The sequence below is a fragment of the Muntiacus reevesi genome, chromosome 1 (assembly GCF_963930625.1).
Source record: "Muntiacus reevesi chromosome 1, mMunRee1.1, whole genome shotgun sequence".
Classification (NCBI taxonomy): domain Eukaryota; kingdom Metazoa; phylum Chordata; class Mammalia; order Artiodactyla; family Cervidae; genus Muntiacus; species Muntiacus reevesi.
Window position 1 is genome coordinate 162,136,409 of NC_089249.1, and position 21,206 is coordinate 162,157,614.

Below are 21,206 nucleotides of genomic sequence, written 5' to 3' on the forward strand. Positions count from 1 at the left end.
GGGGAAGGCAGAAGAGGTGGTGCCTCCTGGGAGACGCTGCCGGGTTTGGGAGGAGGGGGTTCGTCTGGGGCGGGGCTTCCCTCGAGGGCGGGGCTTCCCGGAGGTGGGACTCCAACCTCTCTGGCCGGTGACCAGGGGTCCCGTTAGGTCTGAGAAGCCATGGCGGCACGCGCGTTAAGGCTGCTGACCACATTGCTGGCGGTCGCCGCCACTGCCTCCCAGGCTGAGGCCGAGTCCGAGGCGGGATGGGACCTGACGGCGCCTGATCTGCTGTTCGCGGAGGGGACGGCGGCCTATGCTCGCGGGGACTGGGCCGGTGTGGTTCTGAGCATGGAGCGGGCACTGCGCTCGCGGGCCGCCCTGCGCGCTCTCCGCCTGCGCTGCCGCACCCGGTGTGCCGCTGACCTCCCCTGGGAGGTGGACCCAGAGTCGCCCCGCAGCCAGGCGCAGGCTTCAGGTGCCTCCGCCCTGCACGACCTGCGGTTCTTCGAGGGTTTGCTGCGCCGCGCCGCTTGCCTGCGCCGCTGCCTCGGGCCGTCGACCGCCCACTCGCTCAGCGAGGAGCTGGAGTTGGAGTTCCGCAAGCGGAGCCCCTACAACTACCTGCAGGTCGCCTACTTCAAGGTGCAGACCTGCCCGGGCGGCTGGGGGTCCTTCTGGGCGTGGTTGGTTCGGGGAACTTGAGGGGCGAGAGACGTGTCCGCGGAGAGGGAAAGTGGCCTCTTGGACGAGAAACTTTTCCCGGATCCAGGGAGAGCAGGGACCCTGCCAGGAGACCAGCCTCTCCGGGTTCGCATAGGCAGATGGTGACCCCAAAAGTCCAGCCTGGGGTTAAGGCACATGCCAAGCAAAACTTTTTCTCGTGTTACTCAGGAAGCCGCTTATAGGGAACTACAGCGGCAGCTGTAAATCCTGATTTCATTGTAAGTTACCCAGTGAGAAGCTAAGACCTTTCTACAATATCTTCCTTCCGGTTTGCTTTTCAGTGATGCTCTTCCTGCCGCCCGGGTGCAGCAGCCTTCTTTCAGGACGTGAGGTTGCCACGTCGCCAGTAGGGGCTGTCTGGCCCCTCCCCGTGAGGGACCCTCTGGCTAGTGTCAGGTTTCCAAAGAAAATTAGCATTTTTAGGAATTCCAGAGTGCTTTAAGTCCAAGTAGATTGGAAGGTTTAAGTGCTTTAAGTCCAGATTTGGAGCGCTTCTGATTTATGATGATAAAGATAGCCAAAACAGACTTCCAGGCTTTTTAAGTACTTTGTGTTTGTTGGTTCATTTACCCAGATCCTGGCAATATCCTGTAAAGTAGATGCTATTAATAGCCCCATTTTATTGGGGGGACAATGGAAGGAGGAGCTCTGAGGGCTTATCTCTTATATCCATAGTGTAACAGCCCTTCAGTTCAACTTACAGACTTACTAAGTCTTGGGGACCTCAGATTTCCACCTCTCTACAAGCATTCTGCTTACACAGTTCTGCTCCATTCCTCCTAGTTTCCCAGAGGAGTACCAGATTTGACACCAAAATAATTGGGCTGTGTCTTTGGTTATGTCACTCAACAACACTTTTAAAAGTTCTTTGACAAACATTTACTAAACACTTATACATTCCAGTTTTTGAACAGGTGATGTGCTTGACTTTGTATGTTTTTGTTTTACCTCGCTTTGTAGTTTAAGAGTCACTTTAGTAGTAAGGGCTACTAAAACAGTATGTATATCCTGCTGTGGAAAAAGAACAGAGGAGGAATCTGTGGTTCAGAGAAGTTGGACTTGAAAGAAGAGGTGACATTCGAAGCTGATCCCAACTATTGCCAGAGGAGGGGAAGGATAGCCATTTCCAACAGAGTAGGGCCAGAGTAGGAAGAGAATTCTGCAGACTTCATGGACTCATCATCAGAACTGGGTTGTGGGATGCTGATTCTGGAAACCATGTGGAATAAGCCTTGGGAGATGGAGAAAGTGGTGGCCAAGTGAACCATTAGGAGATGACTGCAGTTGTCCACATGAGAGGGAGAAATCAGGTGCCTTGCGCTCAGAGGGTAAAAAAGGGCTGGAGGTGGAGTGAAGAGTGTAGAGATGGAGGAGAATGGAGAAAGGCAAGAGTAGTGCTGAAAGATACAAGAGAGTCAGTCCATAAAAGGGACAGACTTGGGAGAATTTCTGGTGAAGGAAATGGCAACCCACTCTAGTACTCTTGCCTGGATAATCCCACTGATGCAGAATCCTGGTGCAAGCTACAGTCCATGGGGTCACAAAGAGTCAGACACAACTGAGCGACTTCACTTTGAGAGAATTTCTGATTTTACAGTTAGGGATACTGAGGGACAGAGATGGGGATTGTTGACCTTGGGTCACCTAGCTATTTGGGGGTCACAGTCAGGACTGACTCCTTGTCTAGTGTGCATTTACTAGTACTAAAGTCAGAAAAGAAAAAAAATTTTCTTGGCATATTAGTCATGTGCTGGGAAGAACTGACACAGTGGAAAAGACCCTGATGCTGGGAAAGGTTGAAGGCAGGAGAAGAAGGGGACAACAGAGGATGAGATGGTTGGATGGCATCACCGATTCAATGGACATGAATTTGAGCAAGCTCCGGGAGTTGGTGATGGACAGGGAAGCCTATCGTGCTGCAGTCCATGGGGTCGCAAAGAGTTGGACACGACTGAGCGACTGAACTGACCTGAGGATTTACATTCATTGAGCTGACATTTATTAAGCATTTAATATGTGCCCAGTGCCATGTGTTAGAAGCTGCATATATATCCTCTCATTTAACTTTCCCTGCAATCCTGTGAGATTAGGGAATGTATTTATATATTTATTTATTCATTTTTGGCTGTGCTGGGTCTTCATTGCTGTTTGGGGGCTTTTCTCTAGTTACGATGAGTGGGGGGCTACTCTCTAGTTGTGGTGCTTGGGCTTCTTACTGTGGTGACTTCTCTTGTTGCAGAGTACAGGCTCTAGGGCTTCAGTAGTTGTGGTGCACAAGCTTAATTGCCTGCAGTATGTGAAATCTTCCCAGACCAGGGATCGAACGCCTGTGCACTGCATTGCCAGGCAGATTCTTAACCACTGGACCACTAGCAAAGTCCAGCGAATGAGTTTAGAGAATAAACTTTAACTTGTCTAAAGCCCCAGCAAGAGAATAATTAAACCTACCATTGTTACCAGCCTGATATCACAACCCATGTTGTTAATCATTATATCATCAGTGATTTCTTCTGGATTCTATATATGAAGCTGTATAATTTTGGTATGCTGGAGTCCATTGCTCTAAGCACTACTGTGGCCTGTAGCACATCTCTTTCCCTCTCATATTTCTGTAAAGTCACTTGTTTTAACCTCATGAGCCCTGGGTTTTGAAAAGTCAGAAGATGTCATGTCTGGATTTTGAATAGGACCTTAAGACTTTTCGCCACCCACCTTTTCCTTGAATGAGTCAAAAGGACATATGCAAAAAAAAAAAGCATTTTTTTTTCTAGGCAAATGCTTAGGCATGGTCTAATGTTAACTGCGCTTTCTCCCCTACCCCTAAATCCTTGAGTTCTTGGACTTTTTCAGCTCAATCCCTACATCTGAGTCTCGAGAGTGTATTATCTCAGGCAGTCAGTCTTCCATAGCATTCCCCCTACAATACCACCTTTGCTTTAGAATAGAATGTTTATACTTTTGAAGCATGATCTCCTGTAATTTGAGGAATCCCTAATCCTGATTTGAGAAATAGCTGAAAAAAAAATCTGTTCAGGGCCCTGTGCTTCTAATCTCTGGTATGTAGTTTCTTACAATAGGTGTGTTTTCTGGGCTTGGGAGGAGCTGGGGCACGCTGAGTGGAAGGCTCAGAAAGGCAGGGATTTCCTGTTTACTGTGACCTGCTTATTTGGACACCAAACTTCAGGGTTTTCATGTGACAACTATGTTTTTATTCTTCATCCTTAGATAAACAAGTTGGAGAAAGCTGTAGCAGCAGCCCATACCTTCTTCGTGGGCAACCCTGAGCACATGGAGATGCGACAGAACCTGGACTATTACCAGACCATGTCGGGGGTGAAGGAGGCTGACTTCAAGGATCTTGAGGCCAAACCCCATATGGTGAAAAAAAAAGAAAACAAAAAGCATTATCCTCTTCTCTCACTCTTTATTATAGTGACATTCACTAGGGTTGTTTTCAGATTACAAAAGTAATGTATGTTCATTGTACAACATTAGAAAAATGCAAATACATAAAAAAACAGGAATTAATTATCTCTAACAGTGCTACATTCAGAAAACCAGTGGTTGATATTTTGGTCTATTTTTTAAGTCTTCAGGACCTAATTTTTATGGGCTTCCCTGATGGGCTAGTGGTAAAGAATCCCCCTATCAATGCAGGAGACAAAGGGTTTGATCACTGGGTCAGGAAAATCCCTGGAGAAGGAAATGGCAACCTACTCCAGTATTCTTGCCTGGGAAATCTCATGGACAGAGAAGCCTGGTGGGCTACAGTCCATGGGGTAGCAAAAGAGTTGGACGAAACTTAGCGACTAAACAACAACAGCAGCAAATCTAATTTTTAAACCTAATTTGGTGTCATATTGTGTGTGTATTTTTTATCATCCCTTTGAACTAACATTTTATCATGCACTTTTTCTCATGGCTTCAAATTTTTTTTGAAAACACAATTTTTAATAGCTGCGTGGTAATCCATCTTATGCATTAATTGTATTCATTTACTTATCGAATATTTTTGGTTGCGTAGATTTTTGCTTTTCACAGCAGTGAGTGGTACCATATTCCTCAGTGTTCTTATTCTATTTGTTTAGCAGCTGGTGGCTCAGACAGTAGAGAAGCCTCATACAATGCGGAACCCAATCCTGGGTTCGATCCCTGGGTTGGGAAGATCCCCTAGAGAAGGGAAAGGCTACCCACTCCAATATTCTGGCCTGAAGAATTCCATGGACTGGGGAGCCTGGCAGGCTACTGTCCAGTGGCATAGTATTTTTATAAAGGGCTTATGTTCTGGTTTATTAATAGAAATAGACATATTAGAGACAATATCAGAATAGCTTTTATAAGTAAAATGTGTACATATAGTACTTTATACAACTCTACACAGTTTAGGTTTGGGGTTTGTTTGTCTGTTTTTAGTGATTCTGAGGCAAATGAAAAAATGGTTACCATCCACAAGAAGGGAGCTGTGTCCCACAGAGAGCAGAAGCAGGGTCTGAAATCGGCAGTCCTTACTGCCAGAAAGACTGCTTTCATCACCTCAGACCACATTCTAACCTCTAAGAGTTCAATTTTTTAAATTAAATTGTATTTTGAAAACTTTCAGCCCTACCAAGAAAAAGTGCAGGAAAATGACAATGCCGGACTTCCCTGGTGGTCCAGCGGCTAGGACTCTGAGCTCCCAATGCAGGGGCCCCAGGTTTGATCCCTGGTCTAGGAACTAGATCCCACACGCTGCAGCTAAGAGTTTGCCTGCTGCAACTTTTACGATCCCACATGCCGCAGCTAAGACCCCCGCACAGCCAAATAAATAAATATATATTTTTTAAAGAAAATGACAATGAATTCCCATATAGCTTTCATCTAGATTGAGTTAAATGCTTTTACATTTCAAAAGAAACAAGGAAAGACCGTTTCTAGGAGGCCTTCATTATATAGCAGCCACCCTTTCCGTGGGTAACCAGCGAGGGTTAGGGGGACGCCCGCGGAGGCCGCCGTGGGATAGACGGGAGAGCCGGCATCTGAGTACCTCTTCCTCCCAGTAGCACGAGTTTCGGCTGGGAGTGCGCCTCTACTCCGAGGAGCAGCCGCGGGAAGCCGTGCCCCACCTGGAGGCGGCGCTGCGGGAGTACTTCGTGGCGGACGAGGAGTGCCGCGCGCTCTGCGAAGGGCCCTATGACTATGACGGCTACAACTACCTGGAGTACAACGCCGACCTCTTCCAGGCCATCACAGGTGCGGGGCCCGAGCCCGCTCCGATCGGGCCTGCTGGGCTCTCGGGGCGGCAACGTGCTTCTGCAGACAGGGCATCTTAGGCCTCATTCCTGAATCTCCTAGAGCTGGGAATCCTACTGAAAACTGCTTCCTCTTGATTTGTTCATCTTAAGCAGAATTGGAATCCTGGAAGTTGACCTTATGGTTCTCCCTCTCTTCGATTCCTTTCAGATCATTACATCCAGGTCCTCAGCTGTAAGCAGAACTGTGTTACGGAGCTTGCGTCCCACCCAAGTCGAGAGAAGCCCTTTGAAGACTTCCTGCCATCTCATTATAATTATCTGCAGTTTGCCTACTATAACAGTAAGGCCTACATCCCTCTTTCTCAGCTGCTTTTAACTAAGCCTGAAGCAAGGAAGGCAGGGATCGTGGCCAGTGTGCTTCTTTGGCCTGTTTGGCTTCTCTCTGTGGCTCTGGGAGGCACTGTGCCAGGTGATCCCTGGGTGCCTTGTTACAGGCCACCTCCTGGGAAGCCAGTACCAGCAGCCTGAGAAGCTGGGAGAGGGAGACTCTAGGACCTCACTGGTCCTCTCTATAACATTTATAATCTGATTTTGCACTTGAGTTAAGTTATAGTAAGGGCTTCCCTGGTGGCTCAGATGGTAAAGAATCTGCCTGCAATGCAGGAGACCCAGGTTCAATTCCTGGGTTGGGAATATTCCCTGGAGAAGGGATGGCTATCCACTCCAGTATTCTTGCCTGGGGAATTCTATGGACAGAGGAGCCTGGTGGGTTACAGTCCATGGAGTTGAAAAGAGTGGAACATAACTGAGTGACTAACGCTTTCACTTTTTTCACTTTTAAGTTATAGTAAAGGTAAGATGTATTTCCATTTAAACCAGCTCACAGGACATTTCCCAGCCCTTCTCCTTCATAACAGCACTGATGCTCTGGAGTAGAGAGAGGGGCATGTCAGTATCCAGAAAAATAAGTCAGCGGGTCTTTACTGAGTTCCTACGGTGTGCTGAAGTAAGCCTTATAGCATATTCAAGAATATATGCTTTTATAGTAGAAACCAACACATACCAACAAAAACTCTGCCAAAGAGGCAATCTGCTATTATAATCTTCCCTTCCCTTCTGAAAGTCCATAGGGGAAAAAAGATAGGAAGATGGGAATATTTCTGATATTGGTCTAATGAGTGGGACTATTAAGGCCAATGTTTGAATTACCTGAGGACACTGAGCACCTTAAAATCAATTACATATTCTTTGTGGATTCTGTCATTTCTCTCCACTAATCAGGCAGTTGTGTTATGTAGCTGGTGCCTCCTAGCCGTGTCATTATCCCCTTGAGCTGTGCTGAGACTGAACTCTAGGTGGTTCGCAGTACCCAAAATGAGATGCTTTCTTTTCAGCCATTTTTTCCCCTTTGCAGTTGGGAATTACACACAGGCCATTGAATGTGCCAAGACTTATCTCCTCTTCTTCCCCAATGATGAGGTGATGAGCCAGAATCTGGCCTACTATACAGCCATGCTTGGAGAAGAGCAAGCCAGATCCATTGGCCCCCGTGAGGTGAGAGACTTGCGTTACTTAGGGCAGCTGCCAGCTGAACCCAGACCAGAGAGCAGAGTGGGGTGGAGAAGGGGGAGCCAGCTGCTGCTTGGGCAGGGTAAGGCAGGGTTCCCAGGCAGGCGTGAATGCATGGGAAGCATAGGGAATAAGCCAGAGCCTTCATTAGCACAATCTGGGCCCAGAAGTCTGTTCTCTGAGTTGGCAAAGAAAAGCAGAATTGCAAAGCAGCCACGTTCTTTGCCTTTTTTAGCATCGCTACTTTAAGACTTTTTACTGTTTGGCCAAGATTAATCATTTTCTACTTCATGTTAACTTTTTTTTTCACTCACCACTTTTCTGCCTCCACTTTCCTTCCTGTCCCCTCTTCTTTCTGCCATTGTCTGATCTGTCCCTGTTTCAGCATTAATCCCATATCCTTCCAAAACTGGAAGGAAAATCTATGTGATACAAAGGCTAAAATGAAAAGTACTGAAGTGAAACCACCCCCCCATCCCTGCTCTGTTGGGAGGACTGTACATTGTGCTGTTAATTTAACAATGGCTATTTCAGGAATTACAGGTGATTTTTTTTATTTTGTTCATTTGTATTTTCTAAATTCCCTGCAATGAATGAGTATGATTTTTGTATTAAAAACACGAAAAGAGAGGACTTTCCTAGATGTCCAGTGGTTAAGACTCCACACTTCTACTGAAGCAGGTGTAGGTTCGATCCCTGGTCAGGGAACTAAGATCACATGCCTCAGGGCATGACCAAAAAATAAATAATAAAATAAAATAGCCTAAAAAAAAACATACATGAAAAGTTCTCTGTTTTAATTTAATGAAGTTTGGCACTGTGTACCTTCTTATGTGTGCATATGCCGCGCAGAGGCCCTAGATCCTGTCCTTCTTGAGCCCAGAACAATGAGGTGGATTTGAAGTCACTAATCTGGGCTCAAGTCCTGACTCCTCCACTTACTAGCCATGTGATTTTTGGCACATCGTGTGGGATCTTACTCATGCTGCTTTGCCCTTCTGAGTCTCTCTCTTCCGCTATAAAATAGGACTGTGGTTCTTGCTCTCTCTTCAACACAGGATGAGTAGGAAGGTCAAATGAGATAGTGAGCTGGGACTTCCCTGACGATCCAGTGGTTAAGACTCAGCACTTTCACTGCTATGGGCCAGGGTTCAATCCCTTGTCAAGGAACCAAGATCCCACAAGCCTCAAGGTGCCATCAAAAAAAGAGAGAAAGCCGATAGGCACTATACAACATGTTGTGTGGACAGGTAGCATCACAGGGGTCTGGATGATGGTACACAAGTAGCAGTTGGAGTGTTTTCTCACCTTGAACCTCAGTTACCTCCTGAAACCAGGGGGCTTATCACTGTGGCCCTCGATCACTTGTGTCCTGCTGTCCTCACCCAAACCCCAGCCTGTAAAATTGACTATAACTTTGGACTAACTTTTCACTTTGTCAACAACAACAAAGATAAATAGCTACAATTGCTCTAGAAGCCCTCAGTTGTTAATGCATCACATCTCCTGGACAAATGAAGGGGATGAGAAAACAGGTCCACCCCAGGCTGTTTAACCAATGATTCATCAGCCAGGGATTCACCCCATAGCTGTACTGAGCATTTATGCAAAGGTAATGTGCACAGCTGTGCATCAGAACACTGCTGCTGAAAGCAAAATAACTAGAAACGAGCTCAGTGCCATCAATTTGGAGACTGGTTGAATCAATTTTGGTGCATTCATTCAGTGACATACAAGATAACTCATAAATTGCATGAGTAGATTACTATGCACCAATATGATATTGTCTCCATGATAATAATTTTAGGTAAAGAAAAAAATTTAACATAACTGTTCATGGAGATTATTCCCCTACCCCCAACCCCCAGGCATGGGCCTGTAGGTCAGGGGTTGGAGGAAAGACCTGAATGTTTCTATTTATGTCTATCAGCTCTCTATGGGTTTAGCTGTGTATGTTTTACCTTCATGTCTTTTTGAGTGCCATCTGAAACCACCTTGGAAAGGTATACAATATGACATTTGTAGGATACCGTGGTGAATATAATAAAAGAGGTGCCAGCAAGCTAGAGTGGACGCATGGGAGAGAAGGGAGTGCCTGGAGAGTCAGGGAGGGCTTTGCAAGAGGCAGTGGTGGTGACATTTGGTTTTAAAGCCTACAGTAGGTGAATGAGACAGGGAAGGGCTGTTTAGATGGAGAACAGCATGTACAACAGCTACACAACTATCCCATGCAAATGGAGGATGGTGCCAGGGAGTTGCAGGCAATGGGGCCTGGGAGGATCAGATTCTGAAGGGTCTTGAGTGCCTCTCTAGGACCTTGGACTCCACTCTGTGCAGCAGGGAGTGGTGAGTCCTGGAAGGGTTTGAAGCAGCCTGATGAGCTATGATGGTACAGGGTTCAGAATGGGAGGTGCTGGGGGCCATGTGGCACCAAGAGAGCTGCCAAGGCCTGAGCGAAACAGGGGAGCCAACCAGGTGGAGGAGGGAGGTGAAACTGGCAGCATGGGTTGGGGGGTGTTTTCACTCCTCCCTCCTCTCTTTGTCTAATTAGGTACCCTGTTCCAGTCTGGGACCCACTCCAGTATTCTTGCCTGGAAAATTCCATGGGCAGAGGAGCCTGGCAGGCTAAAATCTATGGGGTTGCAAAGAGTAGAACACAACTTCAAACTGAGCAACAGAGCACACACCCCAAATTCCCAGTCTGGGAGACCAGTGCGTGGAGCTGGCCACAGGGCTTCAGAGTATACAGGTGGCAGGGTGGAAGGGACTCACAGCCTCCCTTCCTGCATGCACTCCAGCCCAGGGTGGCTAACTTTTCCTCTGTTCACTGGGAAAAGCAGGTAGATGATGCTGTAGTAACAGACTTCCCATTCTGGTTGTTGCGGCACTTCCTGTTGAAAATAAGCACCCTTTAAATGTGTGTGGCATTTTATAGTTTACAAAAATCTTTTATAGCTTTTCCATCCCAGTGAGGTGGCATCACCAACCTACCCTGAAGTTAAAAACCAAGGTTCTTCCTTCCTAGAGCTGGCATCCTGAGGGTCTCCAATAGAAGGAATCCTCATCTTGCCATCCCCTCCCATGTGGAGACTGGTTACCTTGTCATTGTCCTCTTTGACTGCTAGATGATGACCACCTGACTTTGAGATGGCACTTCTTCTGGCCTCTTTGCTCAGTTAAGATCCCCTTCACCCTTACCCTTGATGGCCATATTAGTGAGTCTTGGGCAGAAAGAGAAAATGAGTGGTCAGCCTACCATTTCTAACTAGAAACGCCCTTCTGGTAAGAAGGTAACTAACATCTGTTGAGCTCCATCCCAGGCCAAGAACTGAGCTGGGTTTTTATACCCATCATCTCACTGAGCTGGGTGTTAACACCCATCATCTCATTCTGTCATCACGGGTGCCCTGTGAGGTGGGTACTATTCTTCCTTTTTTAGAGATGAGGACATTTAGGCTCCACGAAAGGAGTTAACCTGCACGGTGGCCTGTTACTGCCTATGGTGACTAGAATCTCTGCTTCGCTGCTTTATCCCAGTGCCAGCATAGTTTTGACACAAAGCTGCCACTTGGAAAATCAGTGTTGAAAGAGTAAGTGGTAGAAGTGGGACTTGCAGCCTCATGGGGCTGCTGCAGAGGGTTAAAGGAGTTAACACATATCTAGCTTTGTGTCCAGCACTTGGTGAGGGAGGCCAATCATTTCAGTTCCTCAAGAGGGACTACCCTGGTGGTACAGTGGTTAAGACTCCATGTTCCCAGTGCAGGGGGCCTGGGTTCCATCCCTGCTCAGGGAACCAGATCCCACATGTCATGACTAAGAGTTCAAATGCTGTAACTAAAGATCTTCCATAAAAAAAAAAAAAAAAAGAAATCTCGCATGCACAGCGAAGATCCTGAGTGTCACAACTAAGATCTGACACTAAGACCCAAATAAATAAATATTAAAAAAAATAATTTTATCCCTTACAATATTTTAAAAAATGAACTCCCTCGAAAATTTCCATCTTCCTCTTGAGTAAATAGAACAGGTGATTAGGTAGGCCTCATTGATGCCTTTAAAGTTTTCCTTATTGCCCTCATCTTTTATTTCAACTGATAGTGTCTTCTTTTTCTTTTCCTTCCTTCTTCTGCTGCTAGGAGACTAGCAGGGCACCTAGGGAAAGATGGGGTCCGGAAGGTACTTAGTTTCCCTACCCCGGGTAAGCCTACCAGTGGGAAGGGCCGGGTGCTGGGCCCCATTGCTCTTTCTGCAGCTGCCTGGCTCCGGGGAGGGATACCCTCTGCTCCAAGTCTGAGGGGAGGCACATGACGCAGGATAAAGCACACGGACTTTAGGATTAGAGAGACCCAGCCCTGAACACAGGTCCCTGCTCTGCTGTTTCCTATTGTGTCACCCCACAATAGGACACAATATTGTCCCTCTGTACCTCAGTGTCCCCATCTGTAAAATGGGGATAATCAGATCAGCCTCAAGCTGGCAGTAAAAAGATTGAATGAATAACACAGGAGCCACCTAACACCTAGTTTTTAAGTTGTTTGTTTTTTCCTGAGTACCAAACTCCTGCAAAAGTCGAGAAGGAGTTTTCCTCCTTTGAAGACTAGTTGTTCCTGAGAATCCTCAGGTTTTCTGTCTCAGAGAGTCATGGCAGAGGAAGGAAGGGGGCGTTTTCCCTTCAAGGGAAGCCTGGTTATGCCACCCTCAGACATGCTGCTTGTGCCAGGCAAGAGGAACCCTCGAGCACAAAAGTGAGGCTTTTGTCCCAAACTGGGGGACGGACACATGAATGGTGGTTGGAGAGGAAGCCTCGGGTCACACTGGGAGCAGAAGTATAGATGCGGGGTGGAGGGCGGGGGGTGGGGGGCCAAGAGCTAGCGGCAGGACTGAGTTCCAGAGCATTCTTCCCGCTGTGTGTCCTCAGAGTGCCCAGGAGTACCGCCAGCGGAGTCTGCTGGAGAAAGAACTGCTCTTCTTCGCTTATGATGTTTTTGGAATTCCCTTTGTTGACCCGGTGAGCCAGGGTGCGAGGGTGAGGGATGGGCAAGGGATGGGGTGAGCTGTACGCCAGGTGACTCCGGGGAGAAGCCCAGTGGAAGAGAGACAAGGGGGATTTCTGTGTAGCTAGTTATAGGTGACTTGGTCCCAAAGACGTCTCCCTTTGTCTCCTGGAAGGGGTCTGGTGAGAAGGTGGACTTCCTGTAGGCCCTAGTCTGAGCATAGAGACCCAGAGAATTCAGCACAGCGCCCCCGGCACTGTTCATTTCCTCCTGCTCTGCTTTTAGGACTCATGGACTCCAGTGGAGGTGATTCCTAAGAGACTGCAAGAGAAACAGAAGTGAGGCCCTTGAAGAAACTGCATGAGTGGATCGGTGTGATGAAGCACTTGAGGCTTCCTGAGCCCAGGCAGATGTGAACTCCTGGCAAGGGGTGGGCAGGTCCAGTCTGGGGAGCCAGGGTGGGAGCCTGGGTTGGCCCCGGGATGCAGCGCTCAGAGCGGCTGTGCCCACAGGTCAGAACGGGAAACAGCCGCCCGCATCTCCCAGGAGATCGGGAACCTTATGAAGGAGATCGAGACCCTCGTGGAGGAGAAGACCAAGGAGTCACTGGACGTGAGCAGGCTGACCCGGGAAGGTGAGAGGATGGGCTCGGGGCCACCTTGGCCATCGTTGGGGGCAGCAGGGCCAGGGTCTCCATGTCAGCTGGGCAGCTCCCGTGAGAGGGCAGCCTCAGGAGCCGAGCCAACACAGGTCAACCAGGGTCACCCTTCCTCACTCACCCACGGGACTTCTGCCTGCAAAGAGCACTGAGAATTGGCCTTTGGTTAAGAAATAAGATGCCTGTGTCACGGGGCCAATTTAGTTCACTTCGGTAAGTATTTAGAGGAGAAAACTCCCCTTGCCCCCAGACCGTTTCCTCCCAACTGCCATCATTCGTTCTGTCACCAAGCCTCAGAATCTTCAGGTGTCCTTTGGTCCCCCCTTGCTGTCCCCTCCAGTCCACTGGCCAGGCCTGCCGAGTAGGACTCTGTTCTCTTTCTATCTCCCCAACGCTTTTCATGTCCCATTGCCTCAGGCCAGTGACAGGCTCCCAGCCCCTCCTGTCTGCAACCTTCTTTCCTCTTCCAGTCTGTCCTTGCCCCTTCCCCTCGGGGGGCAAGACCAGTCTCCAAACACCGGGACACTCACACCATCCTCCTTGTCTCCCCTTTAACCGTAGGCTCCACTCTTGTCTTGTTTCCGCCTTTTCCTCATCCTTGAGCCTCTCTCTGCCCGCAAGTCCTTGTTCAGGCCTATCTCTCATACACACTTCCTATCATCCCTGCCATGAGGCATCTCAGATACACCCCCACAGAGTCCTTCTTAAACTCCAGGCCAGTCAGGAGCCCCTGCCTATTATTTATTTGTTTGCGCTGGGTCTTAGTTGAGGCATGCAGGATCTTTAGTTGCAACATGTGGGATCTAGTTCCCTGACCAGGGATCGAACCCAGGCCTCCCCTGCATTAGGAGCACAGAGTCTTAGTCACTGGCCCACCAGGGAATTCCCTTCCCTCCCTCTTTCTGTTGAATTTTCAAGGCACTCTGTGCTTTCACAAGGTCTGCTTTGTGCTGCTTATTGTGTAATTATTGAAACAGGTTCTGTCTTCAGGTGTTAACCCCTCACCTCTTCTAGCACAGTGCCTGGCACATGCTAAGGGTGGAGTAAATAGAGTTGAACTGGACTCTGGTATGTCCCCAGCACAAAGAGATACCAGGAGAAATTGAAGAGAGAAAGACTGGCCTTTATGGTTGCTTCAATTAACAGCGGTTAATTTAAAAAGATTAGCACATTAAAGAATTTGTCCATCATTCGTTTGTTTTCAGAGAGCTTTCACTCTACTCTGTTATTTCTCTTGATTCTCATAATTGCCTGAGAGGTGGGTTTGGGAAGATTGTAAGATCCTCATTTTTAAATAGATGATGATATGATGGTGGCTAAACTTTTTTTTTTTTAAACTGGAGGATAATCACTTTACAGTGTGGTGTTGGTGATAGGTAAACTTTTAAGCATTTACTCCATGCCAAGTATCGTGCTTAACTTTTAAGGTGTTTTACTATTCTTTACATCAAGCTTATGATATACCAGGAGAAACTGAAAAGAGAGAGACTGGTCTTTATGATATTATTTTGCAGTTGAAATAAGGTTCAGGGAGGTTAAGTAACTTGCCAAAGTCACACACCTAGTAAGTGGAGGATCCGGGAGTCAAACCCAGTTCTTTCTGGTCTTAAGCTCACGTTAGAGGAATGTCTATGTTTCTCCAACAGTGTGTGAAGGCCCAGGAGCCAGCAGCTGTGGAAGTGCTTGGATCTCCTGTCCTAAGTTCCATCCTTTGGTTCAGCCCACCTTTGGAAATGACTGAATGGAAGGTTTCTCTGGTGAACAGGAATCAACTGAATTTCTATTCCTTACAGGAAGGTAGTATCTGATGGAGAGTGTCTGAACTGCTGCTGGATTTAGCCAGTTTTGTCATTGCTTTGCAGGTGGCCCCCTGCTGTATGACGGCATCAGACTTACCATGAACTCCAAAGTCCTGAATGGTTCCCAGCGGGTGGTGATGGACGGCGTCATCTCCGATGAGGAGTGCCAGGAACTGCAGAGACTGACCAATGTGAGGGAGTGACCACACAGCCTCCCTAAGGGCCCAGCATCCCCCGACTAGGTGCCTCTTAGGTGCCGGACGATTGCCTGCCCCTTGCTCTGGGCAGTTGATCACCTCTTCCCGGGCTCTCAGCTGCCTGGCTAACTCTACCTGTTCTGGGGGCCTCATAGGCAGCAGCAACTTCAGGAGATGGCTACCGGGGTCAGACCTCCCCACACACCCCCAGCGAGAAGTTCTACGGTGTCACTGTCTTCAAGGCCCTCAAGGTAGGGTCAGTACTCTGTTCTAGGTGTGGAAAGGAGGGAGGGGGTACCCAGGCTCTGAGGGGGAGTTGGAGATGGTGGCAGGAAGGGGAAAAGTATCTGCCTCTCAGCATTCCGGCTGCCACGGAGGCAGGATAAACCATGCAGGGTGAGGCTGACTTTTGAACCATGGCTCTTAGTGTAATAAAATTGAGGCAAGCAAGTAAGACTAATACCCCAAGTTTGAGAGTCTTTCTGAAGAACAGCTATACTTTTTTTTTTAATATTTATTTTTATTTATTTGGTGGCACTGGGCCTTAGTTGCAGCATGTGGGACCTTTAGCTGTGGTACGTTAACTCTTATTTGCAGCGTGTAGGATCTAGTTCCCTGGCCAGAGATCCAACCTGGGCTCCCTGCCTTGGGAGCATAGAGTCTTAGCCACTGGACCACCAGGGAAGTCCCAGAGTGGCTCTACTTCTGAGCAGGATGCATGAGTTATTTATAAAGAGAACTATGAAGGGGAGGGGAGGGGGCGATGGCAGAGGGTCACGTGCGGGAAGCAGCAGGACTGCTCCTTCACAAACACGAGAAGTGGGGCCTTGTGCCCCCCTGGTCTCTGTCGGCCTCCAGAAAGAGGGGCGCCCAGGGCCCCTGACCCAGGCTGACCACTGTTCTCCTCGGCAGCTGGGGCAGGAGGGGAAGGTTCCTCTGCAGAGCGCCCACCTGTACTACAACGTGACCGAGAAGGTGCGCCGCGTCATGGAGTCGTACTTCCGCCTGGACACCCCCCTCTACTTCTCCTACTCCCATCTGGTGTGCCGCACGGCCATTGAAGGTGGGCCTCCCTCACCCCGCAGCCCCCGCCCAGCAGACATCCCCCTTACCTCAATGCCCTGGATATGATCTTTGCTTGAGAGCCATTAATTTTAGCATCTTCAGTCATCTTAAAAGTCTGTCACTAATTTTTAAATACCAAGTTTGTGAGAGAACTCCTTATTTTATAAGTTAGGGCAGACTGGAGGTCACTCGTTGTTCACTCTCCCTCTGTAGCATTCCCTTTTGCGTCCCTGCGGAGGGGTGAGGTACGGCCAGTGTCCAGGACTCACATGTGACCCACAGCCGGGTCTGTCCTGCCAGAGCCTTCAGTGGCCCCAGTGCTGACGTACCACTGATGGTGGCAGAGGTTAGGGCTTTACTGTCCCTCAGAATGTCTGGAATCCTACCATAATCTGGGGACACCAAAGGAGTAAGCCAGGTGCGACTGTGTCATGGTCTCCAAGCGGGGGCGCCCTGGGGCCTGGGCAGCAGGAAGCCAGTGGTCAGGCAGGGGAGTGCTGGGTGAGGCCTTGTCTTTATTCCACCAGTGTTGAGGATTTAAGGTTGGTCTTGCTGCTGTGTGGTGTGGATCAAACCAGAGGAAGGGAAGCTGGTCAGCAGTGACCCAAACCCACCCCCAGGCCAGCAGGAGAGCTGCACGGCTGTCCCCTGAGAGCCCCGGTGCTAATGTGTGTCCTCTTGGCCGCAGAGGCACAGGCTGAGAGGAAGGACGGGAGCCACCCCGTCCACGTGGACAACTGTATCCTGAACGCTGAGGCCCTCGTGTGCGTCAAGGAGCCCCCAGCCTACACCTTCCGGGACTTCAGGTGCCAGCGGTCCTCAGGTCCCCAGGGCCCCATGCCTTGTTCCCTCCTCCAACGCATGCATGCTTGGGACCAGGTCTTGCCAGAGTCCAAGACCCTCTGGGTTGGAAATCAAACAATACAGGAATGGTTACAGTGTATTGGGAGAAGAGAATGGAGAAGGGAGGATGTGGTACAGAAACAGCCCAGAGAAGGGCTTGGTGGGTGCTCAGGGTTAAGGGTGGGGAGGTCAGGAGTCCTGTTCGTGAGCCTTCAGAGAAGGTTCTGGAAAGCTTTCTGCCTATGAAAGGCCCCCCTCCAGCTGCTGGCTGGGAGCACTTGGAGGTGAAGGCACCAGAGCTGCAGGTTTTCTCAGGGGTGGGAGGAGGAAGTTGGTGTTGAGATACCCTCTGCCTTTCCCAGTGCCATTCTTTATCTGAACGGAGACTTCGATGGAGGAAACTTTTATTTCACTGAACTAGATGCCAAGACTGTGACGGTGAGTGCACCCATCCGTGGGAGACAGAAACCCTCAAGCTGCAGGGGCAGAATGGCCGGCTGGCCTTCCTGGTAGCCAGCAGTCCCCTCCCCAAACCAGGAGGCCTCCGACCGATCATCTTTTCTCTTTAGCTCTGGGCTTTGGGCAGCCCGGCAGAGGAGCCATCCCCCCAGCCCGACCTGAATGACCCCATGTCCCTTCTGAAGGCAGGTTTCAGTCTCTGACCTGGGCACCCGCCTCGCTGTCCCCTTTAGGCAGAGGTGCAGCCCCAGTGTGGAAGGGCCGTGGGATTCTCTTCTGGCACCGAAAACCCACATGGAGTAAAGGCCGTCACCAGAGGGCAGCGCTGTGCCATCGCCCTCTGGTTCACTTTGGATGCTCGACACAGCGAGAGGGTGAGAGCAGTTGGTGCTGCCGTGACCTGTTCCTGGCAGGGCCCCTGTTCTGCTTCCTCCTTCCCCAGTCCCACTGCCGATGCTTAGACAGGAAAGAAACACTGGGCTTGGGAGTCCAGAGAGAATCTTCGCTCTGGCACTGTCACTGTGGTCCCCGGCCCTTCCTTCCTTGTCAGTAAGGCTCCAGGTAGGGGGTTGGGGGGACAAGATGGGGGAGTGATCCTAGTTCTTGGTCCCTCACTGGGTACCACCTCTGCTACCTCTGCCCACGACCTGCTAGGAAGAGGATGAGCTCGGAGGCCACAGAGGAAGAACCTTCTTGTTCTCCAAGAAGTAGCACCTGGGCGATGGTGAGTACCTGGTCCAGAGGCCTCTCGGAACAGCTAGGGGTTTGTCCTTGCAGGACCGAGTGCAGGCGGATGACCTGGTAAAGATGCTCTTTAGCCCAGAAGAGATGGACCTCCCCCACGAGCAGCCCCAAGAAGCCCAGGAGGGGACCCCCAAGCCCTTACAGGAGCCCGTCTCCAGCAGTGAGTCAGGGCCCAAGGATGAACTCTGACAACTCCCGTGGATGGTGATCAGACCCACACGAGGGACTCTGTCCTGCACCCTGGACTGGCCAGCCCCGGGCCAGGAGCAGAGGGAACCTAGGCCTGCCGCCCAGCTGAGGGGATTCTGCTCACGGCCGTCTGCATGGTGCTACTGCTCTTGGAGTGGACATGGCGGGATGGCCCACTCCCCTCTGGGCCTGACTGAGGGCTCAGGACACAGGCCCAAAGCCACTCCGGGGGCCCGCACAGGCTGCCACGTGACAGCAATACAGTATTTAAGTGCCTGTGTGGACAACCAAAGAATAAATGATTTGTGGTTTTTTTACCTGGTGGTTTGTTAAGAGTGGAAATATGCCCACTGGCCCCAGAGGTCTCACTTGATGGAAATTGTTCCAGGCAGGACGCAGTGGCAGGCCCGGTGCGAGGAGGCTGGGTGCCGCACTGGGCCTGGCCACTTCCTGTGCAGCCTCAGGCCAGACACTTAACCTCAGGAAACTCAGGGTTGTCTTATGTTCAAGGGGGACCGTAATCCCCGCTCTGCCCACCTCCTGGGCAGCTGTGTGGCCCAGAGGCGATATCGGATGTGACAGCATTTTGTAAACTGGAACGCTCTGGGTGGATGGCAAGGATTATCACTAATCCTTCTCTGGCAGCCAGCGTCGGTCAGCAGTGCTCTGGCATGGTGCCCCCGTGTCGGCCACATGCATCCTGCTCTGCTGTCTGGCCTCTGGGTCCTCAGACCTCAGGGCCTCCATGTGCAGGACAATACACACCGCTAGGAGACAGTAAGAAGAGAGCTACAGCTTCCGCTCCTCTGGCCCCAAGCTCATCTCCCATCCTGGGCTTGAGAGGCAGGGGGGTCGTGAGTTAGGAACCTGCACTCTGAGAGCCCATTTATTCATTTAACCATGTTTATTTATTGAGCACCAGCTAAGTGCCTGGAGCTGGGAACATGGAACCCAACAAAACAAGTCCCTGCCCTGCAGAGCCTATACTTTAGTAAGGGAGACAGGGAACAAACACATAAATTGTGTGTGTGTGTGTGTGTGTGTGTGTGTGTGTGTGTGTGTGTGTGATCCTTTGAGGTAGATAAGAAAGCAGGTTAGGGAACAAACACATAAATTGTGTGTGTGTGTGTGTGTGTTAGGGAACAAACACATAAATTGTGTGTGTGTGTGTGTGTGTGTGTGTGTGATCTTTGAGGTAGATAAGAAAGCAGGTTAGGCCCCAAGTGGGGAGCAGCAGCAAGGAGGCCAACATGGTGGCACAGAGTGGGCCAGGAGGACAGCCAGTGAGGTCAGGGGCCCGGGGCCCTGTTGGCCACAGGGAGCACCTGGGCTTTGACTCACTGGGACAGGAGCCCTTGGGGGATTTTGAGCAGGGGGCGGGGGCATCTGACCTACATTTTAAGGGCCTCAGTGAAGAATGTACATGGAAAACGGGCTACAAGAGCAAGTATGGAGACAAGGAGAGCATAGCAAAGGCTGCTGCATTGACCCTGGGGAGAGATGGAGGCGGTGTGGATTGGGTGTCGGCAGTGAGAAAGGTCAGGTTCTGAACCTCTTCAAAGTAGAACCAAAAGGGACTTCCCTGGTGGCCCAGTGGCTAAGACCCTGCATTCCCAAATTTGTAGGGGGCCCGAGTTTGATTCCTGAACAGGGAACTAAGATCCTACATGCCACAGCTAAAACCTGGCACAGCCAAATAGATAAATATTCTTTAAAAAATTTTAAAGTAGAGCCGAGAGGAGTCGCTGATGGGTTGGCTGGCATAAGAAGAAGGAACAGCAAGGATTTAGCCTGAGCAGCTGGTGAAGTGGAGCCACCTTTTCTCCCATGTCGGGCAGACTGCAGACAACAGGGTTATGGGCATGGAAATGAGGAATCTGGTTTTGTGTGTTTTGCTCAAGTTTGAAGAGCCTGTTAAGCAGAAGATTCCTAAATCTGGAGTTCAGGGAGCGGTGGGCATAGGAGTTGAAGTTTTGGAGGTTATCATCAGCACATGGTGGGTGTTCAAATCCAGGAAACTGAGGTCAGTGTGGACAGAAGAGGAGTCAGAAGACTGGGCCAGGCTGCAGGCAACTGGAAGGCAGTGGGGTCCAACAGACGACATGAGGACCAGCCGAGAGTGGGGAGCCAGGATGTCTGGTCCTGGAAGCTGATGAGAGTGTTTCAGGAAGGTGAGGGGGGGGGGGGGGCGGTGAGCAGTGGTGTCTAAAGCTGCTGAGAAGTTGAACAAGCTCAGAACCGGGACCCCACTTTTGAATTTGGGGATGGATGTGGAGATTACTGAGAACTTTGGCAAGAGATGTTTCGGTCGTCTTTCAAGTAAGGGGAGGAGAATGAGTGGTGCTGGTGGGTGCAGACCACTCTTCTCAGGAGTTTAGTTCTGCTCAGGGGCAGGATGAGCTGGAGGGAAATATGTGGGAACAGTTGTTTTTCAAGTTGGGAGACAGTCTGCTCACGGGAACCGTCCTATAGGGACAGTCATTATTTCTTTAGTAATTGGTGGTCTGTGTCCTGTTTGGATGACCCACTTGCCTTATGGAGAGAGGACCACGTTAATGGAAAGAACACCAACTTCACCCACATGCTGAGCTGGACTAGACTTTCACTTCCCACCACTTGCGGCTGTGTGATCTCTTGAATGTGTTTCCTCACCAGTAATGTGAGATTATAGCCCTTACCTCCTGGGATGGCTGAGAGTATCAATGAGGGAATATTCATAGAGAGCCTGGCATAATGCTTGGCACATAGGAGAT

General features: G+C 49.8%; 1 protein-coding gene across 2 annotated transcripts; it reads left to right on the forward strand.

Moving 5' to 3' along the window:
* The first annotated feature begins 97 nt into the window (after positions 1–97).
* P3H1 (prolyl 3-hydroxylase 1) lies at positions 98–18,757 on the forward strand. Of its 2 annotated transcripts, XM_065914901.1 has the most exons (16): positions 98–624; positions 3,931–4,083; positions 5,745–5,934; positions 6,145–6,276; positions 7,351–7,490; positions 12,424–12,513; positions 12,785–12,837; positions 13,012–13,133; positions 15,020–15,147; positions 15,309–15,404; positions 16,066–16,216; positions 16,907–17,024; positions 17,424–17,499; positions 17,754–17,894; positions 18,298–18,410; positions 18,580–18,757. In XM_065914901.1, exons 1-16 carry the CDS (start codon positions 160–162, stop codon positions 18,644–18,646), a joined length of 2,235 nt encoding a protein of 744 aa, XP_065770973.1. In that variant the 5' UTR covers positions 98–159; the 3' UTR covers positions 18,647–18,757. The 2 variants fall into 2 exon arrangements, with proteins under 2 accessions (XP_065770973.1, XP_065770965.1); XM_065914893.1 differs by having other exon boundaries at positions 18,298–18,740.
* The last annotated feature ends 2,449 nt before the right edge of the window (positions 18,758–21,206 follow it).